Here is a 26,513-nt window from a genome sequence, read left to right on the forward strand (position 1 = left end):
GTCTCTTGACGCATTTAATGCACCCCGGACAGCACGTACCTTCTAAAGTATAGAGTCAACCGCACTTGGCACCAGTTTGGCGATACACTAAAGCGATTGGCTAAAAACCAGGAAGTGGGAAACAGCAGCAACCCAAATGGGTGAAGGCGTGTCAATCAAAATCCTTGTAACTAGTTTATCTCCTCCTCATCAATACGTTTCATATGTGTGATATTGATAATGTTAGAAAGTAACTGAGTTCATTTAACATATGAAATAGCTGGTTCAATTTCGGCTCGTGAGCTTTTAGTACCGTTTGCTACAATCCAGAAACACATCTAATGAAGTTAGGTTGTCCACCATGATGTTTGGTTTCTACTGCCACCTAGCGGCAAGACACAGACGGCTGTATTAGAGCGAAGCGGTGTCCAGAAAAAAGTAAGTACAGTAACAAAAAACACCACACGGCGTCACACTGTCATTAACATTTCATCTGTATTATAACAAGAGTGAAATTAGAGGTCCAGTAGCCATAATACAGATGGCATAATGAGAGATACAAATATAATTTCATCATTAACACCTTACAAAAAGACAACAAATATAAATAAGCAATAACAGTTTATTTTAATATAATTTCATAAAAAGAAACTAGGAAAGTTACACATTCTGGGTGATCATAGAGAAAATAACGAGCTAAACTGATCAATTCTTTTATTTATTCTAAATTTTCAGAAAAATATATGTGTGTTTGTATATATATATATATATATATATATATAGAGAGAGAGAGAGAGAGAGAGAGAGAGAGAGAGAGAGAGAGAGAGAGAATAAAGTTAAATAAAAAATAACAATAAAATATTCACTTCAGTCACATGGAATTCTGAGGAAAGGCCTCTTCTTTCCAAACATGTCCTGTTTACCAGGAAACACCTTGGAAATTGTAGGGAGGACAACAGTAATAATAACCTGTTCAACAACCAAATAATCCCTAGCATATATTTACTTGGTGTCATTTTTTTTGGTTAAACCTGAGAAAAAGTGGGGATGACATAGCTGAGTGTGTGTGTGTGTGTGTGTGTGTGTGTGTGTGTGTGTGTGTGTACCAGTCATTTTCATCACACACGCACACACACATGCAATAACTGTCCTCATGCAGAGTCTGGCAATGCAACCATCTTGGTGTTTTCATTGTCGTCACGTTCTTCTTCAGGTAAAGGTTCGTAGAGTCGACGATACAGTAAACGTGTTACCAGCGTGATGATGAACATCTCTAGGATCAGCAGTTGCTGACTCATCACTGCGGAGAGGTGGGCACAGGCAGAACATGATGGAAGTGGAGAGGAAGGTTCCAAGATCCAACACGTCTCAGACATAAAATCAAAGGCATGACTAAATCAACCTGAGGACGGGTTGCATCACTGCAGGTGGAACTGACAAACAGACAGACAGGAAAACTGATGGCGTGTTGACTCACTATATCCTCTGGCTGCAGCGGAGAATGGCGGCGCGCAGGCAATGGTTCCCTTCAGTGCCAAAATGTTGATGATAGCTGTCTGCAACTGGCTCAGGACCAGCACTAACTAAAGACACACACTCTTTAATCATAAAGCAAATTTTATGACCTCACACATCTTTCAGAAGGCATGTCAGGGAACACTCCTACCTGGTACATGGCGTACTTGGGGATGATCTTTAACGTTCGCAACGCCGTCTTCAGGTGCATGAACATGATGGCTACAGGCCAAAGGGCGATGATGGTTAAGATGCCAACAAAAGGGTTGATCCATATCGCAGCTCCAGTGATACTCAGCTAAAATGTCATCACAGATGGTGGAGTAATGAGGTTTAGAGTGGACAAAAGTTCAACCAGGACTACTGAAACATGCCTGAACAAAAAGGACAAGACCCAACTTCATTTTATTATTAAGTATTAGAAAGAACTTTTCTCAAAACTGGCTGACATTGTATGAGGCACGCTTGTCTGGAAGAATGTACAGAGTAGACCAACACTGAACATAATCTCATCGGGCCATTTAAAATATTTCAGTAACTGTCAGTAACTTATGATTGGTTATAAGTGTTAATTTTTTTTTTTTAAAGACTTACTGATCAAATTTTAAAATTCCGTGATTATTGAGTCAAAATTGTAGACAGAATTGTGGGGGGAACAAAACAAAATAATGTCAATAAAAATTTAATATTGGGGAAACTATTCTAAGTGGGAATGGCAATGGCCCTATGTGGAAAGATGCTGTCTGTCACTGTTGCTCAGGGCTAATGCTTATGGCTAACAATTAGCATAATGTTTGTGTTGCAGACAAAATAATGTTGGTCAATTCACCTTTTACAACCAGCAAAAATGAATAACAATAAAAAAAAATACACGTGAGGTTAATCTGTGTCATTTCTAGCATGTTCTGTGTCATTTCTTGCACTCCTGTTTTAGGAGCTATAAGCTAAATTTGGTAACAGTAGCTAACGTAGCTTCAGCGCTTCAGTGTGCGATTGTTTGTAGGGTTAAACCATTATTGGTGACTGGAAACTTGTTTTCACATTAATATTTGAATTCAAGAAAATAACCAAACACCCCGTCATTTTTTTTTAATGATCCAAGTCTTCGTCGACACTTGGCATTTTCAGTGTGAAGGTTGCAACTAGATAGCTAGCTTGGACTGTTGTTTCATGTAGCAAGGGTGATTTTGAAGACCACAACACACAATAAGCAAAGCTTCCGACTGAAATCATTTAGTTTCACAATGGCAAGCTTATACCAGCAACGCTTTTCTGTTAAACTAGAATAGTAAAACCTTTGCCCCTGACACCTTTAGAGATGCACTGGCTAACAACATTAGCACCCATGAAATAGCACCATTTTCCAGCCTCCTTTTTAGCACATCCATCTCCAATGCAGTGGAAAATGGTTTGAGTCCTATGTCAGTGTAATAGCATTCGTGTATATAAACTACATCGGCATGTACATGTATAATGAGCTACCTAATTAAATAGTAAAAATGTAAATATTGTGGTTACAGCATTGTCACCAACTTACATCAGCCAGGTCAAAGGTGCCGTTGGTGTAGAGGACAATTGAGAGGATGGTGAAGACGATCTTCAGGAGGGCAAACTGGAAGGATCCCAGTTTGAGCAGGAAGAGAGAGCGTCTGCAGTTGGAAGAACAGAATTTCTTAGTAGCTGCCCCCCCCCCTGTTTTATTACACAAAAAAGTTAAGCCGCTAAACACATTTAGTGGAATAGTCCATTTCCTAATCATCATGGAATCATCACTGCAGGATGTTTGGAACAATTCACCGTGACCTTTAGCTGTTCCTATACATATACAAGAATAGCTTTGATTGTTTTCCGGATTTCTCTGAGGCTTTTCCAAGTGTGACCAAGTAGCTGGGAAACTGGCCCCTGCATCATCATCATAACCTCAAACTGACCAGCTCGCAGGTTTAAATAAAATAATTTTTTTCTTAATTATGAATAAATAAGTGTGTTCTTGTCACCACCGTCAGGAAAGAGTCATAGACTTCACTCTAGACTGGAGGGATAGAAAATGCAGCCAGTAGCTTTAACTCCCCCGCCCTGAAAGAGTTGAACGGCCAGGAGTGAGTTCAACCTGCCCTCAGAGATCATAAGCGTGGTCCTCGCCTGAGTACAAAATGTATGTACAGACAATCTCTCAGCTTATGTAACCTTCAAACTGCATCAAAGCTCCTGCGTACTTTCCTAGCTGCCCATTCAACATGTGGTGGTAATTGACAGGGTCTGTCCTTCATTAGCGCTGCAGGATGTTTGAATTGCCATGTAAGTAAAGCAGGGATTGCTCAATATTGAAGTGAAAGTATAGCGAAAAACTGGTCCCCCTTCAATCCTCTAAAGAAGAATGAACAGAATGAGTTAACGGACAAAACCACTCAATGATTTATGACTTTTAAATGTATGTTTGTTTGGTTTCACATTTTACGACTGTACAGCTCTTTTATGTAGGAACATTTATCGCCTCAAGTATCTGTCTGGAAAACATAGAAAAAGCAAAAGCAAATAAGCATGCTGAGAAGACAAGAAAAAAACCAAATTTGCTGTTGGAACACACTGATTTTTGGGAAATGGTCTTATCTTCAAATCCTCTCCATAATCAGAAATGAAGATAGAGACCCTGTGTAAGCATAAGAGAGACCCTCGGACACCAGCCCACTGCTAGTTAGCTTAGCACGATGAATGATAGTGGATGGAAATTGTCAGCATTCCTTTGTCAAAAGTCATCAAAAACACTTGTCTTTGCCTCCATCAATATAACTACAGTTGTTGATAACATTATTTATTTGAAAAAAAATTAAATGACCAGATAATGTATTTTAGAATCAGACACATAGTTGGAACTACTTCCTGGACTAGGTGCAGTGATTTGACACAGTTTCAACATAGCAACAGACAACAAACAAAAACAAAGACTAAGAGAGTGACTAACCCTACTAATGGTGACTGACTTTGTAAAAGGGGATGAGGAGGATTACATCCGGACAAACAAAGATCCTGAACCTTATGTATTTGAGGACTTTTAGATGGTATGCTAACACTTCCCAATTCAGTGCTATTCCCTACGCTAAGCTAACTATCTCTGTGCCTCCCTTCTCCACAAAAAAAGGAGATCTTCTTCTCTATCTTCTTGTCTAGCTTGTGATGAGGGACAAATAAGCACATTTCTCCAAACGGTGGGTTTCATTCCAAAAAAATTTTTTTTTTGAAGATTTCATCACTTCAGGTGGTAAAAAGACTTATTGATGCTGATATCCACCAGTTTACCGTGTGATAGCCACATGTGGCAGGCAGCAGCAGCAGCAGCAGCATGGCCCTGTGCTGATCCTCAGTTTGTGTCTCCCCGCTCGCTTCAAGAACGCCTCGTCACCCCCCACTTCCTCTACCATCATGATCAGAAACTTGAACACCACAATGGCAAAGTAGCTACAGAGACAGGGGGATATGGAACGAACAGATGCAGGTGAGGGGTGCGGACAGAAGGACAGGAAAAAAAACGGGAAATTCAATGAAATGGATACCATATCTTCCACAAATATTACATAGCAGTACAAGTTTTTTTAAGTTCAAGTTTCTCCAGTGGGATCGTTCACAGAGGGGATGAATGTGTGGAAAAACACAGAGGAATAGGAGACGGAAGACAAGCAGGGAAAGAGAAACACACCAGGCCGAGGTCATGTCAGTAAACATGGTGGCTCTGGGGATCCACATCCCCAGACAGGACATGGTGGCGATCACCTGGAACACAGGAGAAAGAGCATGAACATATTTGAGGATCTCACGTGAGCGTATAAGTACTAGTGTGCATTCTTACCGGTGCAGCCCCATTAACCCAGATGATGATACTCTTCTTATTGGTTGGCACTTTCCTGTAGATATAAACACACTCCTCGATGAAGACCAGCATGGACACGGACGCCATGAAGGTCAGCACAGAGTACAGGATGATACCAAACAGGTCCAACTCTGAAGAGAGGAAAAGGGAAATAATTAAAAACTGGGAACCTTGACATCATCTTAGATTTGTGGGCTGATGAGTATTTCTATTGACAAAACCTTAACCAAGACCTTGAAAAGTTTATATAAGCAAGCAGACTAAAATACAGCTAAAAAAAGCAAAACAGCCTGGCAGACAAGTAGTGGCGAAGAGCAGAGGGACGTTTTATGGTTTAAAAAGAAAATTTATCTTAAATAACATCAGTGACCTGAAAGAAGGAACTTCACTTGGAATTTAACAGCAGGAAATGACCAAAAACATCTAATTCAGAATTATTGTCTCTTAAGACAGTGAAGACATGGCGATACAGATACAGATACACGTGATCAGCCAACAATGGCCCATATTTCAGTTGGGCTCTACAGAAAATGATTGATAATTACCTGAAATTAAAAAAAAAAAATAATGATTTAGAATCATACAAAAGTGGGTTTATCAGCTGGTAAAACAGCAACAGAGTATCAAACACTAGAAATAACAAGCGACAGGAAAAGTTACAGAGGAGATAACATTCATTCATATAACCTCATATGAAGCTTCAGCAGTGAGAAATTCAAATTACTCTCTCGTAAATTGCTGTATGTTTTTAATACCACGTTCCATTGTTGTGTTATTATGACTGGGGAAGAAACACACAAGTTCTGTAAGGCCTGGGAAGATACTGATTTGTTGAGGGGATCTATAAATGCCCTGTATGAACAGAGCAGCAAGTCTAACCTGCTTCGATGCTCTATGGACTGTTGAGGTTGAACAGAATGCAGACGTTATAGAGTTTCCAATCCAGATCCAAGCAGTCAGCAAATATTTCAAGTACGTTTTGAAGCAATCTGATTGAAAGCAGGGACGCATGGTCGGCACAGAAATGTGTATGTTAATCAACTGAAACAAGCAGCAGATGATGAATTGAGGAACCGCCGAGGAATTATATCATAACGTAACGTGATATTCAAGTATCACAGTATTTTGAATTATCCAGTTTGAAAAAGTTGACTGTCATAGTGTGGCTAATTTTTTGGATCAAGCAAAAAGCAATCGGTATAAGGGAAGAGTTGTGATTTGCAGGAATAACCTTGGAGGAAGTTAACAGTTGCAACAGATGTTTCAGATTAAGGCTGATCTGTGGCTACCCCGGTAATGTGAAAGGAAAAGTTGAGTCAGAGTTTTTCAGAATGTTGCACTTGCATTGTTCGTATCACAACAATCGGCACCATTAAGTGTCAGATATCCAGGAGCATTAGCAGGAATCAGAGCACGCCCACACATCTTAGATGCCCTCCTGTTGACGACTTTTTATTGTTTGGTTTTAAAGAACCCGACATTTCTGAATTGTTTGTCGATCTGATTATGTCGTCTTTACCCCCCCTTCCCTCATTTACAAGAGAACAAGGCGTTCTTTCGTCTAAGATGTGCGGTAACCTCACATGTGGAGCACATATGCATTCATGGAGTTAAGTGGAAACTTCACATTTTAGCTTTCACCCTGATGAGATCCAGATGCTCACGACTGAGGTTTACCTTCACAAGGATGGTGTGTTTTTGAAGAGTTTCTGATGTATTCTTTCTAAAAAAAACTGCATTCGATGATATTTGGTAATTTTTTTTTTTTTTAAAACAAATCATTAATCTATTAAGTTTCTTCCTAATTACTTGTGTCTGAATTCTCTGGAGAAAAAAAATAATATTTTATGAATAACTAATAAATGTGGCTTGGATTAAGCAGTGCAAGAGCAAATCATATTTGGGAAGTTAGACGATCACGTTTGTTTCTTGCAGCAACCTCCAGTGGCCAAATCTGCCAAGTTTAGTGTCCGTACATCAAAGCGTTGCTAAGATACGCCCCAATTTCCTGCATAGCGGCTTCATCACTGATTAGCATGGATGGGCTAATGTTGCTTGCTTATTGCAGCGCCTCCTGTGGTCAAATGACACATTTCTTAATCGTATCCCGATTGACTATGGTTGAAATTTAGCAATTGTGAGAAATTAGCCATAATTACATTGAAAGATTGCATGGATTTGTTGATTCTCCTCATTTAAAACCTATTCTAATCTAATCTAATCTAATCTAATCTATTTTAAATCTAATCTGATGTACCAGGAAATGAAGTTGTGGGTTGAGTTAAACTGAAAAAAGTTTACTACACCTCAAAATTTAACCCATTGGTGGCACTAGAGGGCGTCAGATGCAGACAAGAAACTGGTTGAAAAAAATTTAATTTTACAGTCCTGGAAGAGAGAGTAGGAAAGATCAGGCTGCTCACTTTGCGATGGCGGGCCACTGCTAATGCTAATAGCACAAACATACTATTAGCAGGGTCTAAATCTACTTATTATTGCATGTAAATATGCATTTTTTCATCACTAACCACTACCAACAAACCATTTATCATTACACTTCTTACCCTATTTTCATAGAAACACATTAATTTGAATGATTTCCTAAATTAGGACAAATGTCATATAAAAAGATGGCTTAGCTGCGTTTAAGTGGATTTTCTGTCTCTGCGGATGTCGAAGTGCAGAATCTGCTCAGGGTGTTACAGGAGACGTCAAAAGGATAATCTGACATTAGTCGAAGCTCCGCATGCAATTTTACAATGGTAGCACGACACCGGTGAGAGGGATTAATGGAAGGTTCGTTAAAATGCCAGACGCTGTAATTCCTCTGTGAGCAGACGAAATAGATAAGACACTGGATGACGGGAAAACTGAGCAAACAAATTCCTGGTAAATATACACACATTGCATTCATTTTGTGTCATGAAACCAGTTTGCCATCACAGGTTTCGTTGGAAGAATCCATCTGGCATTAAAACTCTAAAAGGAACCGTAATGTATGAACTGAAATTATGAAATAGTAACTGAGGTGATAAAAGCCATTTTAATCTTTCACGTTTAGGTCCCAACATCAAGCAGAACATTCGCACACTCATGTAAAAAAAACACACAAAAAAAACCACCTCTGCTTTCGCAGTAGCTTTAAGAAATCATGTCAAAATTGATTTCAAGAGGTAATTACGCAACAAAGGAGTACATCTAATTTAAAATTCATATTACTTTGGTTATGACAATAGTCTCCAGCAAGTTACGCAATTTGGCCTCTGGTCCGTTTTTTCTGTGCAGTATATGTATTTCCTCGATTAATGAAATGGTGTTCATGTTTGTTTGAACTTCATTTACACTCAATGATGTTTACAGCATCAAATGGAACCTTGTTTTAATTTATGTCTCATCCCTCAAGTCACGTTTTCTGACTGAATTTGAATATTCAGGAATGTTGGTGCTCAGGTAGGTTTAGTACCATTAAATGCTTTTAATTTCAGATTCTGCTCATCTTTTTTTTTTTTTTTTAAACTGATACACCACATGTCTAGTTTTTGCCATCAGACCTTGATATTTATCGGGGTAAAATGGATCACTCAGAAATATTGGACATCATTGAGGTCTCTCAAAAACGATTCAAGCAAATGATTTGTACTTTTGTCTCAAAATTGTACATGAAGTCTTCTCAATTGTGGATGCAAGTTCATATCATATCATTAACTCTTTGAATTCGATGTCCTCGCACACGAAATGATGAAGCTCAGGTGTTGAAAATAAAGCAACAATGAGTAAATAAATAGATTTGAATGGGATTCTTGTTTAGTTTATTTTTTTTCTTTGTTTTTGGTTTTTTAAGAAATTGAGAGCTCAATAAATCCCAAAGAGCTTCCTTCCCAGAAGCTCTAAAAGCGGGATTAAGGGGGTCCATCAAAACCACCACCATCACTAAACCTCTGTATCCAAGTACAAACAACCACAGGATCCTGATATGGTCCTGTCATTGAAAAGATACAGGTTGGGGGGGGGGGGGGGGGGGGTCCCCCGTCCCGTCTACTCACGGAGGATGATGTCCATGGCCAGAGGAGGTTTCCCCGTGCAGCCCGGGGCCATAGTCGGGTTGGTTCCATTCATGCTGCCCGCTGTCGGTGGACTCTCAAATGCAGCTTCGATCAACCCCGTTTCTGCATCCACACAGACGCTGAGTGCGTCGAGTTACGGTCTCTGGTCTCCAAAGAGATTTCTCAAAGTTTTCATGGAGCTAGGATTTGTGCCTGCAGGGCACCCCAAATACTTGCAGCACTCCTCCTGGACCCGCCTCCTCCTCCTCCTCCTCCTCACTCTCACTCACACTCATCACCCGGTCACAGTGATTCACAGGGCGGGGCCACTTTCTTTGTCTCTGTTGTTTTATTTAAAAACAGAGATCAAAACTTTAATTTTAGCATTTATAATAATATTTTGTTTAGAGGGAGAAATGAAATTCAAGATGATTGGTACGGAAATGGAATAATGATATAATTAGATGTGTTAGGGAGTTCTGGTGAGCGACTGTGGTGTTGCAGTGGTGTAATTTGGGGTGTTTGGTGTGTCAGTGCAAGTGTAGACATGGCCAGTGTGTGGCAAGTGGGATCCTGGTGGTGCAAACACATTAAATTTTACAAAAACACAACAACGGTTCAGAAAAACCCAATAAAAAATTCACCCAGAGAGAAAAACAGATAAGTGAAAAAAAAAGAAGACTTGATTTGATTTAAAACGCTTCACAACAACGCTAAAGAAGACAAGCATGGCTGTGTTAGTGATCGCGTACTTATCTGGGGAGTTAATTATGGCATTATCTCGAGATGACAACGTTTCAGAGAGGAAACGGGAGAAATCGTCTCGAAATCTTGCAAAAAACAACAACAAACAAACAATGAGTTGACCTGCAAATGAGCTCGTGACCTGGAGAGTACGCCGATGGAGTCAGATGTGTCAATGGGAGGATTTGGCAGAGTACTGCACTACTTTAACATGGATCTGAAGTAAAACAGCTGGTTCCTCTATCCAAAACCAGAACAAATATGAACAGAACTAAAAAGCCAAAACAAAAACAAAGAGAGACTTTTGGCTCGGTGTACAAAATGTCGCTAACAGCTAGAATTACTTTAACTCAAGGACTAGCTAAGGGTCTTGTTTTCCCTTTTTTTCCCCTCTCCTGTTAGCTTCAGTTAGCTAGCACATGATGGAAGCGCTACAAGCTAGCAGGAGTCCCATGTCTGGTCAATTATATACTTTATATTTAAAACCAGGCAACTGATGAGGCTCTGGTATGATATTTCAGAAATGTTGCTGGAGTAAAGTAGCGAGTGTGCACCCACATCCTCCTTGATCTTATGTTATTATTACTATTATTATTATTACTATTATTATTATTGTTCTTATTATACTGATATTAATCCAGTTCATATTTGGGATTACAGACATATAGGATTGAGAGTTGGTGAGTGGTGTGTGAAAAACCTCGGTATCTTACGTTACATTTGTTCATGAATCATGCTTCCAGTGTGACACATGTAGGATGTTCAAGTAACAAAAGAAACATTATGGTGCAATAGGAGAACGTGGTCTTATGGCCGTAGTCGTGGAACTGTGACAGCATCAGCTTTGTATGAGTGTTTTAGAGTGTCTGTCTCCATGTGAGTAAATGCATGGGTGCGACCGACAGGTGACTGTTGGGTTATACCTCATTTCCTTCTGCATCGGCTCGTTTACAAGCACTGGTGTGTCAGGTGACTGTGGGATAAGAAAAGTCAAGTGTGTGTGTGTGTGTGGGGGGGGCTTGAACAAGTCATTGACTGGATTTCTGAGGAAGTTTCTGCGAAATCTTCAAGGTAGGTGTGTGTGTGTGTGTGTGTGTGTGTGTGTGTGTGTGTGTGTGTGTGTGTGTGTGTGTGTGTGTGGGGTGGTAATTGTTTGCAGAGGAGGGACCCTGTCTTCCTGGAAGTATGCTGGTATTACTGGAAATTAGTGATTGTATTAATTATCATTGTATTAATCTAAGGCCCACTGTCATCGCATGCACCCGTAGCTTCTTCTCCGTTTCCATGGAGACGTGTGCAGCGTTAATGTCATGTGAAGCATTTGCTGCCACCCTCAGCTCAATTTGAATAATCGGATATAAAAGAAAAGAAAAAGCCTGAAAAGGCAGACTCAGGCACATTTCAAACAAAAAGCAGATCATTAGTCTTTTTCTTCGCTCTGTAATTTTTTCCCCTATCTTTTACCTTTCTTTTTTAGAGGGTGGTTGCAACACAAAGTTATATTCCACTCTCAAGAGCCTACAAGCAGAAGAAGAGGAACATCTAAACAAACAAACAAAGAAAACCCACAAGAGAATAATTCAAAATAGAAGAATAGAGTAAAAACCAAACAAAAGGTTACAAATAAACTGTTTCCTCATCCCGCCATTTTCCAGTTTCTGATTGTACTTAAAAAAATAATCATTTTCACTGCAGTACTGAATTGAGAACAGTGGATATTGTCAAGTCAAGTCAAGTCAATTTTATTTGTTTAGCAGCAAATCACAACCAAAGTTATCTCATGACACTTTACAAGCAGAGCAGGTCCAGTACCACACTCCTTCAATGAATCTACACCCAACAATTCTCCATGAGCAGCACATCCTGCAACAGCGGCGACGAAAACCTTCCTTTTAACAGGCTGGAATGTCGAGCAGATCCAGGCTCAGTGGGGACGGCCTTCTGCTTTGACCGGTTGGGGGGAAAGAGAGCAGGAGAGCGGGGCAGAGACAAAGACAGAAAATGGAGGAAGACAGATATGCAGAAGGAAAGAGTGGGACAGAGATAAAGAGAGAGAGAAAGGGAAGAGACTGATGGACAGACGGGGACGTGAGCAGGTGGAGCTACGGGTGGCAGCTTGAGCCTCTTCAGGTCTGCAGCCTCCTCCAGCAGCACCCAGGATCTGGGAAGCGGGGAGCCCGAAGGCTCCGGAGAAGAAGACGAGTTAGTAATACGTATGAGTGTGATTTATGTATGACACATACAGGAGGACAGAGAGGGAAGAGAGGAGGAGAGAGAAGCCCAGTGCACCATGGGAGATCCCCCAGCAGCCTAAGCCTATAGCAGCATATCTAAGGGCCAGTCTAAGCAGCCCTAACTATGAGCCTGATCAAAAAGGGAGGTCTTAAGTCTGCTCTTAAAGGTCGAGAGGGTGTCTGCATCCCGGACTGAAACTGGGAGACGGTTCCACGGGAGGGGAGCCTGATAGCTGAAGGCTCTGGCGCCCATTCTACTTTTAGAAATTCTCGGAACCACAAGTAACCCTGCATCCTGGGAGTGAAGGGTTCTGGCTGGGTAATAGAGGACTATGAGCTCTGTCAGGTGTGAAGGAGCCTGACTGTTGAGGACTTTGTATGTTAGAAGGAGAATTTGGAATTCTATTTTAAATTTGACAGGGAGCCAATGCAGAGAAGCAGTCCAGGAGAGACATGGTCTCTGCTACTAGTTCTCATCAACATGCGGGCAGCAGCATTTTGGACCAGCTGGAGAGGCTTTAGGGACCTGCTGGTGCAGCCTGGTAGGAGGGAAGTGCAGTGGTCCAGCCTGGAAGTGACAAAGGCATGGACTAGTTTTTCTGCATCTTTTTGAGACAGGATGTGTCTGATCTTAGCAATGTGTTGTAAATGAAAGAAAGCAGTCCTAGAAATTTGCTTAATGTGGGCATTAAAGGACAGATCAGGACTGAAGAGAACTCCTAGGTTCCTTACGGTCGTGCTGGGGGCCAAGGTGATGCCTTCCAGGGTACCTATCTCATTAGATAGGGTGTCTCTAAGATGTTTTGGGCCCAGGACAATGACTTCAGTTTTATCAGAGTTTAATAGAGGGAAATTATGGGTCATCCAAGTTTTTATCTCCTTTAGACAGGCCTCCACTTTAGTCAGCTGATTTATTTCATGAGGATGCATTGATAAGTACAGCTGTGTGTCGTCAGCATAGCAATAAATATTAATTGAGTGTTTCCTAATAATGTGACCGAGAGGAAGCAGATAAAGTATTAAGAGAAGCAATTATTTAAAATAAATTGGTCATTTGAAAAAAAAAATCCTAATAACCACAGCTATACCAGTGATAATGGTGATGGGGAAAGCTAATTGGGGATAATTCATAAATGTAACGAATGAATATTATGGTCTGAGTGAGAGAGAGAGGGGGGGGGGAGGGAGAGGTGCAGTTTCAGCATGGGTTTGTCACTAGTGGCGTGCACACAAGTTGTGGAGAAGTTTAACATGTAATCTAACCACACCCTACCTTTAATTACATTTCAGATATCAATAATTGTATTTCTCTCAGTCATTAGTCCAAATGGCAATTAGAGGGATCTGCAGTGACATTCACACACGTAGAAAATCTTTAAATCTTAAAAAAAAAAGAAAAGAAAGAACAATTGGGTATTTTCATGTTTAATAGCTAGACTCGATATGTATTGTAGATATCTGGAATTCAAAGCCAAAAACACACGAATGGCAAAAAGTGATGGCGTTTGTCCTCGGAGGAATGTCCTTGGAAGAACTGAATCACGGACAGAAGAGAGACCACAGCGACACAGAGACTCTTGTGTCTGTGGCATTGTGAAGGCTTTACTGGTGAGTGTGGACAAGTCACCTGTTTATAAGAGAGACGACACCATCATTGTTGTGTTTTGATGCTGCGGCCAATTCCACTCTGTCTGCCGTGCGTGCGTGTGTGTGTGTGTGTGTGTGTGTGTGTGTGTGTGTGTGTGTGTGTGTGTGTGTGTGTGTGTGTGTGTGTGTGTGTGTGGACGCTGCTCTTCAGTAGTCTGTAATGGATAAACCATCTAAAGTGCTTCAGTGAAACTGTTCGGCCTTCACAAGTCTGCTGTGTTTGTCTTTGTAACAAGTCACTGTTTGCTTTCACCATCAAAAACTGACCTGTAGGTCATTGAACCGGGAGCGAAAGAGCTCACATGGACACTGGCACACACACGCTATGAACATATTTGAATATTTATTAGACCTGCCGACCCTGAACACTTAACCCCACCCTCCCCATAGACACTATGTGCTGTATTAGCATGCTATCATCTTGATTTTTAACACATTAATATGCATCATGGTGGACATCACCATACTGCGGAGGCCTGAAGAGATCATAGAGGGACTGTTTTGGTAAAAAACATACAATGAGACCTCGATCCATAACTTTAGCCACTTTGAGCCCACAAGGTATAACTTCTTCCCTCAATTTAGATGTTTTGTGGCCAGAAAATATAATCTGACCCACCGTTTAGTCGTTTTGAGGCTACAAGATATAACTCGTTCCCCAAGTGTAGCCACTCATTGTGCACATTTCCTCGTATAATCTTTGCACATCACCGCAAAAACTACACGCAATGCCATCTTGCATCTGCTCGATCCTCATATGTGTGACTGATGATTATAAAGAGATACTACATACACACTACCAGTCAAAAGTTTGGACACCTTCTCATTCAGTGTTTTTTCTTTTCTTTTATTTTCTACATTGCAGATACATACCGAAGAAATCAAATATATGAAGCAAGATATATGGAATTACGGCGCAAAAAAAAAAAAAAGGTGTACAACTGTAAATATGTTTTATATTTGACATTCCTCAAAGTAGCCACCCTTTGCTTTGTTGGCAGCGCTGCAAACCCTTGGCCTTCTCTCAGGGAGCTTCATGATGTCGTCACATGACATGGTTTTCACCTCACAGGTTTAAGCGTCAGGGTTCATCGGTGGAATTTCTTGCCTTCTTGACGGGGTTGAGACCATTGGTTGTGTTGTGCAGAAGTCAGGTTGGTACACAGCTGACAGCCCGATTTGACAACTGTTCGAGTTCATATTGAGGCAAAAACCAATCAGCGAAGCAAAGAGAAACAACAGTCCATTATTAATTTATGAACTGAAGGTCAGTCAGTCCAGAAAATTGCAAAAACTTTGAATGCATCCTGAAGTGCAGTCGCAAAAACCACCAAGCACAACGGCAAAACTGGCTCACATGAGGACCGTCCCAGGAAAGGAAGACCAAGAGTCTCCTCTGCTGCTGAGGACGAGTTAATCCGAGTACCCAGCCTCAGAAATCACAAGTTAACAGCACCTCAGTTTAGAACCCAGATAAATGGCACACAGAGTTCTAGTAGAGGACACATCTCTACATCAACTGTTCACAGGAGACTGCGCCAATCAGGCCTCTGTGGTGGAACAGCTGCTAAGAAACCGCAACTGAAGAAAAGCAACAAGCAGAGATTTGTTTGGGCCAAGAAACTCAAGGAATGAACATCACACCAGTGGAAATCTGGGCTTTGGTCTGATGAGTCCACATTTGAGATCTTTAGTTCCACCCACCGTGTCTTTGTGCCACACAGAAAAGGTAATAAAATAAAATGAAAATGAAGAAACACCATTAAATGAGAAGGTGTTTCCAAACTTTTGACTGGTGGCACACACACACACACACACACACACACACACACACACACACACACACACACACACACACACACACACACACACACACGCACACACGCACACACACACACACACACACACGCACACACACACACACACACACAAACTCATATCAACATCAACTGTTGTTGCTTATATATATTTGTTGCCTTTTTGTAAAGCGTCAAAATGAAATTCTATTTTTTCTGTCTGTCATTATGCCATCTGTGTTATGTATGTAACGTAAAGAGCACTGTAGCGAGAGCGTCAGGAGGATGAGCAGGATTGTGTAACTTGCCTCAGCAGAAGTGAAGGGCCTGAGTGTTACACAGATAAGAAAAGATCAAAGTTCATCCAGGTTCCTGAATTCCACAAACATTTATTTTTTTACTGAGTTTTTCTGTTTCCATCCATCCACCCATTTTCTTCCGCTTCAAGGGTTGGCGGGGGGTGGAGCCTATCCCAGCAGCTTTCAGGTGAGAGGCGGGGTTCACCCTGGACAGGTCACCAGTCCATCTCAGGTCCAACACCTAGAGACAGACAACCATTCACACTCACAGTCACACCTACGGTCAATTTAGAGTATCAATCAGCCTCGTCCTCTCTTGATGTCTTTGGACTGTGGGAGGAAGCCGGAGTACCAGAGAGAACCCACACAGGAACAGGGAGAACATGGAGACTCCACACTGAAAGATCCTGTGATGGAGCCGGGACTTGAACCTGGAACCTTCTTGCTGTGAGGGGACAGTGCTGACCACTGCACCACTCGAGCACCTAAAATAACAAGACTATTTCATTGTATGTGTCAACTTACTAGGCAATTAATTCCTTCATGTTTAAAAAAATGACCAACATCTGCAGAAAGGTGACACCTTGACGTTATTCCTGTTTGAATATTAAAAAAATAGATACATTAAAAACAGAATGAGAATGGAGATTTTTAAACAAATGTTTTATTATTTTTCATGTTAATCATTTGGAGGCAGGTACTTCATTCACAAAATAGGAACACTGAAATTCATCAGACAAGAAAACTGAGATCATCAGTGACATCATGGAATGCGTCCACATCTTACAATCATTCATACTGAGTAAATATGAGTTGGGGTGACTCGCTGTGGCTAAACGGATAGCAAACATCTAGTTTGCTACCTGAAGGATAATCTCAGGCTTTAATTAGAAAGTTTAGATGATGCACCAAAAAAATAAGCCTCTTCCAAATGAGCATGTTTTAACATCTTCATAATTCCTGTCATGGTAGTGAGGCGTCATGCTTTTTTTTTTTTTTTTTTTTGGAGCATTGTGTGTATACGCAGACATGTTAAAAAATTTGTTGCTGCACAGAAGCATTCCTCCCAAGACAACAATGTTACAAAAACACTCACTTAGGCATTAAAAAGACAGACATACACACACACTCGCGCGCACACACACACACACACACACACACACACAAACAGACACTTTAGTCTCAAGGCCAAACAGCCCGGAGAGAATATAGGCAATTTAAAAAAAGACAACAGGTTCGATGTGGTTTCGTGTCCGGAAGTGATGAGAGCTCCTTAAGAGAATAAATGATTGCAACAGTAATTTCATCTTTTTGCTTGAGATCAAACCACACTTGGGTGGGCTGTTATGCATATAATAAACATCCTGAAGAAAAAATAAATCACTTGTTTTATGGTTCGACCTGATTCAAAGGACGTAAACAAAGTTCAGAAACAAGGCTTTTTAAAAAACAAAACAAAAACATTTCCATCACTACTCGATCTCCATTCAGCACAAGAATGACAACAATTACCAAGAAACATACCGCACAACACCACTTAACCACTCCGTCACGATATCAACAGCTGCAAAACTCTACATCGACATCCGTCACAGGGACGCGATCAGATGGGCATGAGGAATTAGGTCCATTTCCCTTGAGAGTGAGAACGTGGATGGTCGGGAAAAAAGTTGCATATAATTAAGAAAATTCCTTGGAAACAATAATAATTAAAAAAAACTCATTCCTGAACAGTATTTATTTGGTTATCCTTGAAAACCATTCAAGACTTAAAAGGAAGAGGGGAAAAAAAAATCATTTAGTAAATGCAGTCAAGGTGAGCCTGCGGAATTCAAAGACACCGAAACGATAAGGTTCTCAGGTTTCACACAAGCTCAGGCTCATTTGAAAGTTCAAAAGGTCACAAGCTCAAACCCAAGCAAGTTTGGTTGAACCAGGTAGAGCAGAAACTGAATCTGACACTTTGTTTGATAAGAGTTGCCTTCAGCCGACTTCCATTTGAAATGAAACAATCTTGCTGATCACTGTGAAGGAGGTTGAATTGGTGCCCTGTGCCCTCACATGCTGATGACTGGAGCTCTGTCGCCACCTGCCTGTCAGAAGCGGAAGGACATCTTGACACACTGGGTGGGGGGGGGGGGGGGGGGGGGGGACCTTGAAGGACATATTGCGCCATAATTTGGTCACTGAGGTGAAGATAAAGCTTAGATGTTGTAAACACTTCAGGTTCAGAAGGCTGAGCTCCTGACAGGTCAGCCCTTAATTGGCGATGAATTTAACGAGCTGCAGATGACACAGAGGGCTGGTGGGGGTGGGGCGGCATGGTGTGAGATGCTCCTCCAAAGTTAAGAACACATAAAGCTGATTTTGTTTAGATTGTTAGCTTATTAAAAAAAGAGAGAGAGAGAAAGAGAGAGAGAGACTGCCCCTTCAATACATCTTCATGCGCGCACACACACACACACACACACACACACACACACACACACACACACACACACACACACACACACACACACACACACACAGAAATCATAAACATCCATTAATCCATTATACCTGGGATGCTTTTTGGACATGATTAAAAAGCAGCACGTGGTTTTGTTGGGACACTGATAATCTCCGTAGTGCAAATGCACCGTCTTGTGCTCTGACATCCAAAAACCCAGCGATGGTCTGTTCTGCACGTGCTCAGTTCGTTAAACCATGCAGCAGAGACGTCTGTAATACAGCTCAGGTTTTGGTGATGAAAAAACAAACAAACAACAACAACCCCCCGCCCCCCCCCCCCCCCCGAAAACATCCAGCTTATTTTATTCTTAAAAAACAAAAAACAGGGTGCAGGCCCACACGTGCGACGTAATGAAATCAAAAGGGGAAGGAGAAGGTCACAAGGTAAAACTGATCTTCACGGTGTCTTGACAGTCACAGCTCAACAAACATACTGCTCCAGCTTGGCCCCAGCACACGTTTCACTGCAGTTTTGGTGCCGTTAAAAGATCCAAAAAACAAAACAAAAACAAAAACAAAAAACAACAACAACAACAAAAAAAACAAGAGTCCAGGGAGCTTTTGGCACACACAAAAAAGAAAAAAAAAAAGTTAAAAAACACCAAAAGCAGCTCAGTTTTTATCCCCCCTGAAATATTTTTCTTCTTTATCTTCCATAAATGCTCCGGTCGGTTGTGAGAAAACTAAAAGTAATGTGAGAAGAAGCTGGTGTGTCGTACGGTGGAGAAGCTTGACTGTGCTGGGATGGGAATGCATTTCCATAGTTAACTCTTGAATGGGGCCTGTGGGGGGATGACGTTGCACTAGGAGACTGTTTCCATGGTGACGGAACAAAATCGTTGCGCTGCTTAAGGCATTCATATAAGATGAGTGAGGAGTTTCTCCTGGGGCAGAGACGGGGGGACACAAAATAAATTAGGTCAGTTATTGGTGATTACATGGTGCCCATTTGCCATGTTGACATAATTCGACACATAAAAATAAGATTCCTAATGACAAACACACACACACACACACACACACACACACACACACACACACACACACACACACACACACACACACAGAAGATCGAGTCACCTGGTTAGGACTCGCTCTCCATGGAGAATGTGGTGGTCTCACTTTCAGCTGCGGAACAGAAAAATGCAAATGAGTTGAGCGACCAACATTTCAGGGAATCTTTACCTCCTTAGAAGCTCGGGAACGTCTGCGCACGAAAAGTAAATGGAAATCCATGCCACGGCACGAGTTGAATGATTTGAAAGTACATCAGCATTTGAGAAAAAGATTTATCTCGGTCGAGTGAACCAAAAAATTGCTTAAAAATTCAGGTGTTTGTGAAGCAAATTTACATGACTTTTCACTCATTTCCTGGCTTTGGTTTATCTATTTTATTCCATGACTTTTACCTGGCAAATTTCATCAAGTTCACCTGATTTGAGGGTGTTGTTAGCCACGTGATCCACCATGTTTTTGGCGTGCTGGTCATTGCTGAGGAGGCGGTTCTGTGAGTCGCTGAGAGGGCTGGCGGGGACTTCGGCAGTGCTGAGAACGGGCAAAAACAAAAAGAAAAAAGGAAATGAACACAAATAAGAGCCTCGTCTCAAGCAGCCGAGCTTATTACATTGCGCTGATTGATCACCTTTTATTTGGCTCTGGATGCAGGTTGACTGTTGCCTGCTCCACATCGGCATTGACGAGCCGCGTCGGGAACGTCAGACCGTCTCCCTGACTGTGGTGGGTGGAGAGAGTATAATTAACCACACGTTGCTCAGACATCACATCAAAGTCTCCTCATGGGACGGAGTCAAAAAATAGCAAACGCCGTTGATGGCATAAGGAGAGCTCGTCTCGTTTTTTTTTACCTGGTGAAGACAGGCAGCAGCCAATACTTCTTCTGGTCTCCAAAGACCTGAGCAATGTTTTTACGGAAACCCAGAGAGAAGCCGTTCTTATCGGATCCCGTCCTAAAGACCGGTGCCCTGAATGCCTCTGAGAAAGTGAGTAGAGCACGGGGACAAGAGACGGAACATAGAAGTGAGGAATGGAACAATAGCACGAAGCCAATAACTTGATGAGCAAAGAAAGATATATATATATATATATATATATATATATATATATATTTTCTTTATCCTCTGCAAATGTAGAAAGAGAGTGGTTCATTATTTTTTTGATACAAACAACAGAAACTCTGTGTGTGTGTGTGTGTGTGTGTGTGTGTGTGTTACCTATAGTGGACCTGTTCTTCCCTACAAGCCACAGGTGGTAGCTGAAGAGGGACAGAATACTGATGCAGAACATTCCCGCAACAAAAAACAGAAAGAGGACATGGAATTTGGCATGAGTATCTGGCAGCTCGTTCTAGGGAAGAGAAGAGGAGAGAGAGAAGAATTAATTATATATTTATTCTCAGGACATTGATTGGAAGACTGCTTTAAAAAAAAAAAAAAGATGAAAAGAAATAAAGAGACTCATGTGATAGAGCATGCATATCATGATAAAATCATGGCCCACGACGGTGAGGGACTGCAACAGCAGAAGGCTGCGGAGGATGGCGGGCGTTACCTTTGGGCAGTTTTCTGCCGATTTCCTCCGGCAAAGCTTTAGTATAAACAGAAACAAGACTTGTTAGCAACACCAGGAGAGAACAGGCGGGAGGGGCGGTGGGGGGGAGGGGGGGTGGGGGGCACTTGGACATCAGGAGGCAGGTAAGCGTCACGGCCAAGTTGGGTGAAAAACAGAAGAGTGCAATTGGCTAGAATGGAGGGATGAAAAAGGGGGGCATGAAAGAAAATCAGAAGAGTGGAGAAGCCAAGAGAAAGAAAGAGAGAAGAGGAGGTGTCCGCAGCCGCAAGAGTGGCGTGACTGATGGTTCTGACAGTGGAGAGGGATATCGGAGAACAATGAGTCAGTGTGCCACAACTGGGAAAAGCAGAAGGGTTGACAGAGAGTGTGGAGGGTGACTGAGGGGCAGCTCAGCACCAAGCACAGCCGACTCAGAGCCCGAGGACCTCCCGTCAACTGGAAAAACTTCGATTGTACCCGATGAAAAATAACCCCGTCAGAGGTTACTCAGCAAAGCTTTGACGTGCAAACGAATCCTGTTCTCACAAGCACTCACACGCGCGCACACACACAAACATACACACCATGCTAAGTGTAGAGGTGTGTCCATACTCACAGTCCAGAACTTTATAAAATACTGCAGCACACTGCCTGCGATGAACAAACAGTAGAGCAGCGAGTAGGCCAGGAAGAGGATGAAGAACTTGTAGTTGGAGAATCCGACACAATTGTTCACCCTGGAGACACGCAAACGTGGTCAGATTTGATATCGCTGCTTTGGAGTCTGATAGGTATGATCCTTAAAGTGATGCAAGTCACAGCTTTACTCAGTTCAAGAGTGAACTGGATTTCAATTTCAGATCAAACTGACAACGAGCCTGAGGATTTCTGCCTGGTGTCAAACTGAAAATCACACATCTGCGTTTCACTTGGAGCAAAGTTCCGCTCAGGGACGTATCATTTTGGGAGGTCATTTCCCCCAAGTTATGATTCAAAAGGAATGCAGTGTAAGAAAGTAACAGTGTAAGTTGCTGCATGCTGAATGCGGACTGGAATAGATTGTGAGCAGGTCTTACATACCAGGGACAGTGGTGGTCCATCTTTAGCACACACCTGCCACACACAAACAGGGACAGAGGAGACACGTTATACAAATACATCAAAAGACTGACAGTCGGTGTTTGGCAGAACAGAGAACTGATTCAGTTCTGTCAGAACTCTCCTTACATGTCACACGCAGAACAGTGGTGACACCGGTCTGGCTTGATGACCTGACAGCGGTCACAGTACCGGATTGCTGCAAAACAAGAGTATCAGAGAGTCAGTGAGAAAGGTAGAGGGATGGTAAAAACCAGCGTATCCAAGAACCAATTTATCCATGTAGGTTGTCAACCTCCGGGCCAGTAGGTGGCGGTATGCCCTATTTGAGTTGGTTGCAATCACATTTTCTTCCAGTTCAACAAAAAAAAGACAGCCGACTTCCCTCACAAACAGAAAGTCCTGCTAGTTTACATGTATTTGGCCGCATCCACATTTATTTGGGACGGGTGCAACAAACGACTTTTTTCTACCGTTGTGAAAACGTACTGATGGATGTACCTCCAGCTCCTGTGCGGGTGTACAGAGGCAGACTGGTGGCGGCTCGCCATAGGATTTCCTGCTGAGATTCTGGCCTCTCTTCCTTCTCATAACGTTCCTTCTCAGCCTTTGGCAGACAGAACTGGGGGGAGAACAGCGTGAGAGAACATCGTTTTATAACTAATGAATCAAGCTGACCTCGAAGTAGCTCTTTTTAGACAATAAGGTACCTCTTTAGAAGGGTTGGCAGGCTTTGTGAAGATGGTCTTCCAATAAGACCATACAAACATAATGAAAAAGAGGTGGAAGAAGGTCAAGTAGACAACTGGAAGGAAACAAGCCGTTAAAAAGTGATATGTAAGCTGCAGAAGACTCCAAAGAAAAGCATTTTAACACAATGAGACAAGTTAATGCTGAATAACAGGAACCTAGCAGAGCAAAGAAATTCACAACAACCTCACAATCACACTGCTTTAAACTGGTACTTACTCTGTTCTCCTATACTGGTGATGGTGACTGCAAGAGACAGAACAGAGGATAGAGATGTAGTTCCGTTCAAAATCAGCTAAAAAAAAAAAAAAGAAGACGATTTGTACTCTTGTTACATGTGAATAAGCAGCTGTTCTACTGTTTTAGATCTGCTTAAAGAGTGAAAAACAACTGGAATGAAATCTGACTGAAGAAAACGCCACTACATCAGCACGAGGATACGAGGAGCGACTCGAACTGCTCTTGCTCTGCAACAAATCAGTCAGATTATTAGTCTTCCTACAAGACTAGATGGCCAATTAGATGGGAGTTCTTGATGAAACCAGAATTCAGAAAAAGCCAACCACTTTTTTTTTTTTTTAACTTGAAGCGAATGGTGACACACGATTAACAACAGGCGTAAACATGAGCCAGCTTTCACATTTAACTGAAGTCCTTCGCACTGATGTAAAAAAGGAAGTGGTGTAATGGTTTTGGGTTTTTTTTTTTTAGTTTAAATCAACTAGACTGTGGATTACTGAGCATAAGGCTGAACAAAGAAGATGTGGGTTGTACTGGGTGATGCATTTGAGAGGATTTAAATGGAAGTTTTGGACAGTTTGATTTTGTAAGTAGTTGATCTCCATCAGCTTCAGGTTAAAGAAGGTATTTGGCAATCATGTTCCGACTTCTACAGTCACTAGAAGTCACATCATGGGGAGGAAGCGCTGTGAATTCACGATAACGAAATGTGAATCTTTAGAAAGGCAGATGAAACTTTTTGGGTGAAGTATCGCTTTAAGTTGTGGCCACTAAATAAGGCTGGTGCCCAGGATGACGGTCTCGACAAAGAAAATGCTGCCACATACCAGTTTGGGCATCTAAAAACACTTCATATGAAACAGAAAGATTACTCGACAATTTAATCTGGGAGAATTTATGTTACAGTTAACCTGTCCTACATTTCTGACACCAAATCACACCCTCAAGGAAGTGTGAAGCAACTGAGTCACAGTAAAATCGGTTTTATAGCTCGGTTTACAAGAAATAGCACATTATCACAACAAACCCTCGACAATTTACCGGCACAAGGCTAATAGCAGTCAGTCTGGCCGGATATGAAGCAGTTACTCATCTGCTCAACAAGCCAAATGTCTTTAATTAGCATTTTAACTAAGTTACTGTTCTCCAGCCAGACTCATTAAGCTAGTTGGGCACAAAACTACACAGACGTGGCGGGCAGTCATAGAATAACATGACGGAGAAACTTTTCCTCGCTCCAAAACACATTTCTCCTTTCAATAATACAAAGTTAAAGAGTACGATAATGAGGAATATCCAGATTTGCCAACATGATTCAGTCCATTTCACGTTACTTCCTGCTGGCCATCGGGTGCTGTGTGTTTGTGTGGACACTACCAGGAAAACATCAGCTGTAAAAAAAAATTAAGAGACAACAGACGGCGGCAGGACGTCTACTTACATATACAAAGCTCCACCACATAAGCATAATAGGACCAGCAAGCGACCAGGGCGATAAAAATCACAGGTATCCATGCTAAGCCCCGTTGACAGCATCTCAGTACGTGTGTGGGCGCCATCTTTCTCCCTCTGCTGGGGAAAGGGGAATGTCGACATGTGACGTCACCAGAGGAAAACGAGAGTGGAGGATAACTTAAAATATTTGCTCGTATCGGTTAATTGAAGATTGACTCGCCACATTTTATAACTATTTTAGTTGGCAGGTTTTTCAAACTACAGACATCGAATGGTTCCGGTTTACAAATGTATAGAAGCTGATAATGATGAATTAATTTCTTTATCACAAGGAAACAAACAGCTTTTTTCCCACCCCCTCAGGATAAATTAACCTGGTACTGCAAAAGTGATCAGGTTAGTGGTGGAATTTTTAATTTTAGGTTTGTTCATTAGAGACAGAGATTCAAGGAATCTCCACAGCAGCAGAGGTGACATCAGGTGGTTGCAGGGAAATGTGGTCCTGACCTTGGGTTTGTGGGCCAAAAGGCACAGGGACACTACCTGAATAGTTGCAGGGTTTCTTGGACATTTCTGCGATTCCTTGCACCACGGTGGTGCAGTGGTTCGTGCTGTCGCCTCACAGCAACAGGGTTCTGGGTTCCAGTCCCAGCTCCAACACAGGATCTTTCTGTGTGAGTCTCCATGTTCTCTCTGGTACTCCAGCTTCCTCCCACAGTCCAAAGACATCAAGAGAGGACGAGGCTGATTGATACTCTAAATTGACTGTAGGTGTGACTGTGAGTGTGAATGGTTGTCTGTCTCTATGTGTTGGTCCTGTGATGAACTGGAGACCTGTCCAGTGGTAGAAAGTGGATAGACTGGAAGAAGCTCACACATGGAACATTCCACAAGTCCACATTGTAGATAACTATGTTCCAAACCAACCAAAGGATCGAGATTGTCTGAATGCATGGCCAACGTTGAGTGTCTTTTAATGACTGAAGCTGATGGAGGTTTATTGGAAATTAGGCAGCGCATGGTTTGCCTTATTCTCTAATTTACACCTGTTGTGAGCTCACTGCTCTCACTTTGATCTCAACAAAGTTAAGAGTTCTGCCTCATGATCGATCCTTGGCTTTACATATATTGAAATGTCATCGCTTCCCTATTAGACATTACAAGCAGCAATCATGTTTTATGACTAAAATGTGTTCCTCAAGTTAGACCTGAAAACACATTGGACATTGTTCATGAAATGGCACAAATTTGTTCTTGGAACACGTTCGGATATTTTTAGCCCTCAATTTAGACTTACAGACAGGAAGCAAAGCTTGATACTGTAGTTATTTGGAGCACCTTGCTCCTAACATCTATTGTGATAGTCTTTAACAATGTCTTGGCTAGGCTGGAGCCAGGAAGACGTCAGAAGCCAGGTTTTACACAACGTTATCAGGCTTTGCTTCCTGTTTGTGAGACTACATTAAAAAAAAAGTTTAAAAAAAAAACAGTCCCAGCATGTGTCAGTGGTTTGTTTTCCAAGAAAATTTTATGAGTGAAGCCCAGCCTACAGTCGATCCCAGCGTAGAAAAAGCTGCTTAGCCTTGTGGGTTTCTTGTAAATTGGAGCTAAATCCCAAACTGCACTGAAATCACCTGTAACACAACAGCCACAACAAACCCCGTACACAGCTTGTCAGCACACATTCAACCAAACAGGTAAACTGTCAGTTTGATTTAATAAATTATACATACACTTTTAAGATGTACAATGGTCATTTGCATTAATCC

General features: G+C 41.8%; 3 protein-coding genes across 5 annotated transcripts in view; all 3 read right to left on the reverse strand.

The window, feature by feature from the left end:
• Window positions 1–743: 743 nt before the first annotated feature.
• On the reverse strand, window positions 744–9,624 carry slc51a (solute carrier family 51 member A). The gene is made up of 8 exons (XM_086191904.1): window positions 9,403–9,624; window positions 5,339–5,490; window positions 5,189–5,262; window positions 4,792–4,950; window positions 3,032–3,143; window positions 1,646–1,792; window positions 1,457–1,562; window positions 744–1,279 (listed from the first exon to the last, which is right to left on the reverse strand). The coding sequence occupies exons 1-8, from the start codon at window positions 9,473–9,475 to the stop codon at window positions 1,131–1,133; spliced, it is 972 nt and encodes a 323-aa protein (XP_086048030.1). The 5' UTR covers window positions 9,476–9,624; the 3' UTR covers window positions 744–1,130.
• A 7,175-nt stretch (window positions 9,625–16,799) lies between these two features.
• On the reverse strand, window positions 16,800–24,865 carry LOC147241624 (palmitoyltransferase ZDHHC20-B-like). Of its 2 annotated transcripts, XM_086191703.1 has the most exons (14): window positions 24,731–24,865; window positions 23,269–23,295; window positions 23,010–23,104; window positions 22,801–22,921; window positions 22,429–22,498; window positions 22,282–22,314; window positions 21,818–21,938; window positions 21,202–21,237; window positions 20,865–20,997; window positions 20,499–20,625; window positions 20,276–20,365; window positions 20,066–20,178; window positions 19,714–19,761; window positions 16,800–19,517 (listed from the first exon to the last, which is right to left on the reverse strand). In XM_086191703.1, exons 1-13 carry the CDS (start codon window positions 24,846–24,848, stop codon window positions 19,718–19,720), a joined length of 1,128 nt encoding a protein of 375 aa, XP_086047829.1. In that variant the 5' UTR covers window positions 24,849–24,865; the 3' UTR covers window positions 16,800–19,517; window positions 19,714–19,717. The 2 variants fall into 2 exon arrangements, with proteins under 2 accessions (XP_086047829.1, XP_086047830.1); XM_086191704.1 differs by lacking the exon at window positions 21,202–21,237.
• A 1,508-nt stretch (window positions 24,866–26,373) lies between these two features.
• Window positions 26,374–26,513, reverse strand: part of LOC147241625 (E3 ubiquitin-protein ligase MARCHF6-like) — a 14,814-nt gene continuing 14,674 nt past the window's right edge. Inside the window, exon 26 of one of the 2 annotated variants that reach the window (XR_015111088.1) lies at window positions 26,374–26,513. This exon is cut by the window's right edge and continues 348 nt beyond it. The gene's annotated coding sequence lies outside the window, so the exon portion shown is untranslated. The other variant, XM_086192374.1, reaches the window with a different exon arrangement.

The sequence above is a fragment of the Aulostomus chinensis genome, chromosome 21 (assembly GCF_037954235.1).
Source record: "Aulostomus chinensis isolate RoL2024-O1b breed Wild chromosome 21, RoL_Achi_v1.0, whole genome shotgun sequence".
In the NCBI taxonomy this organism is placed as follows: Eukaryota; Metazoa; Chordata; class Actinopteri; order Syngnathiformes; family Aulostomidae; genus Aulostomus; species Aulostomus chinensis.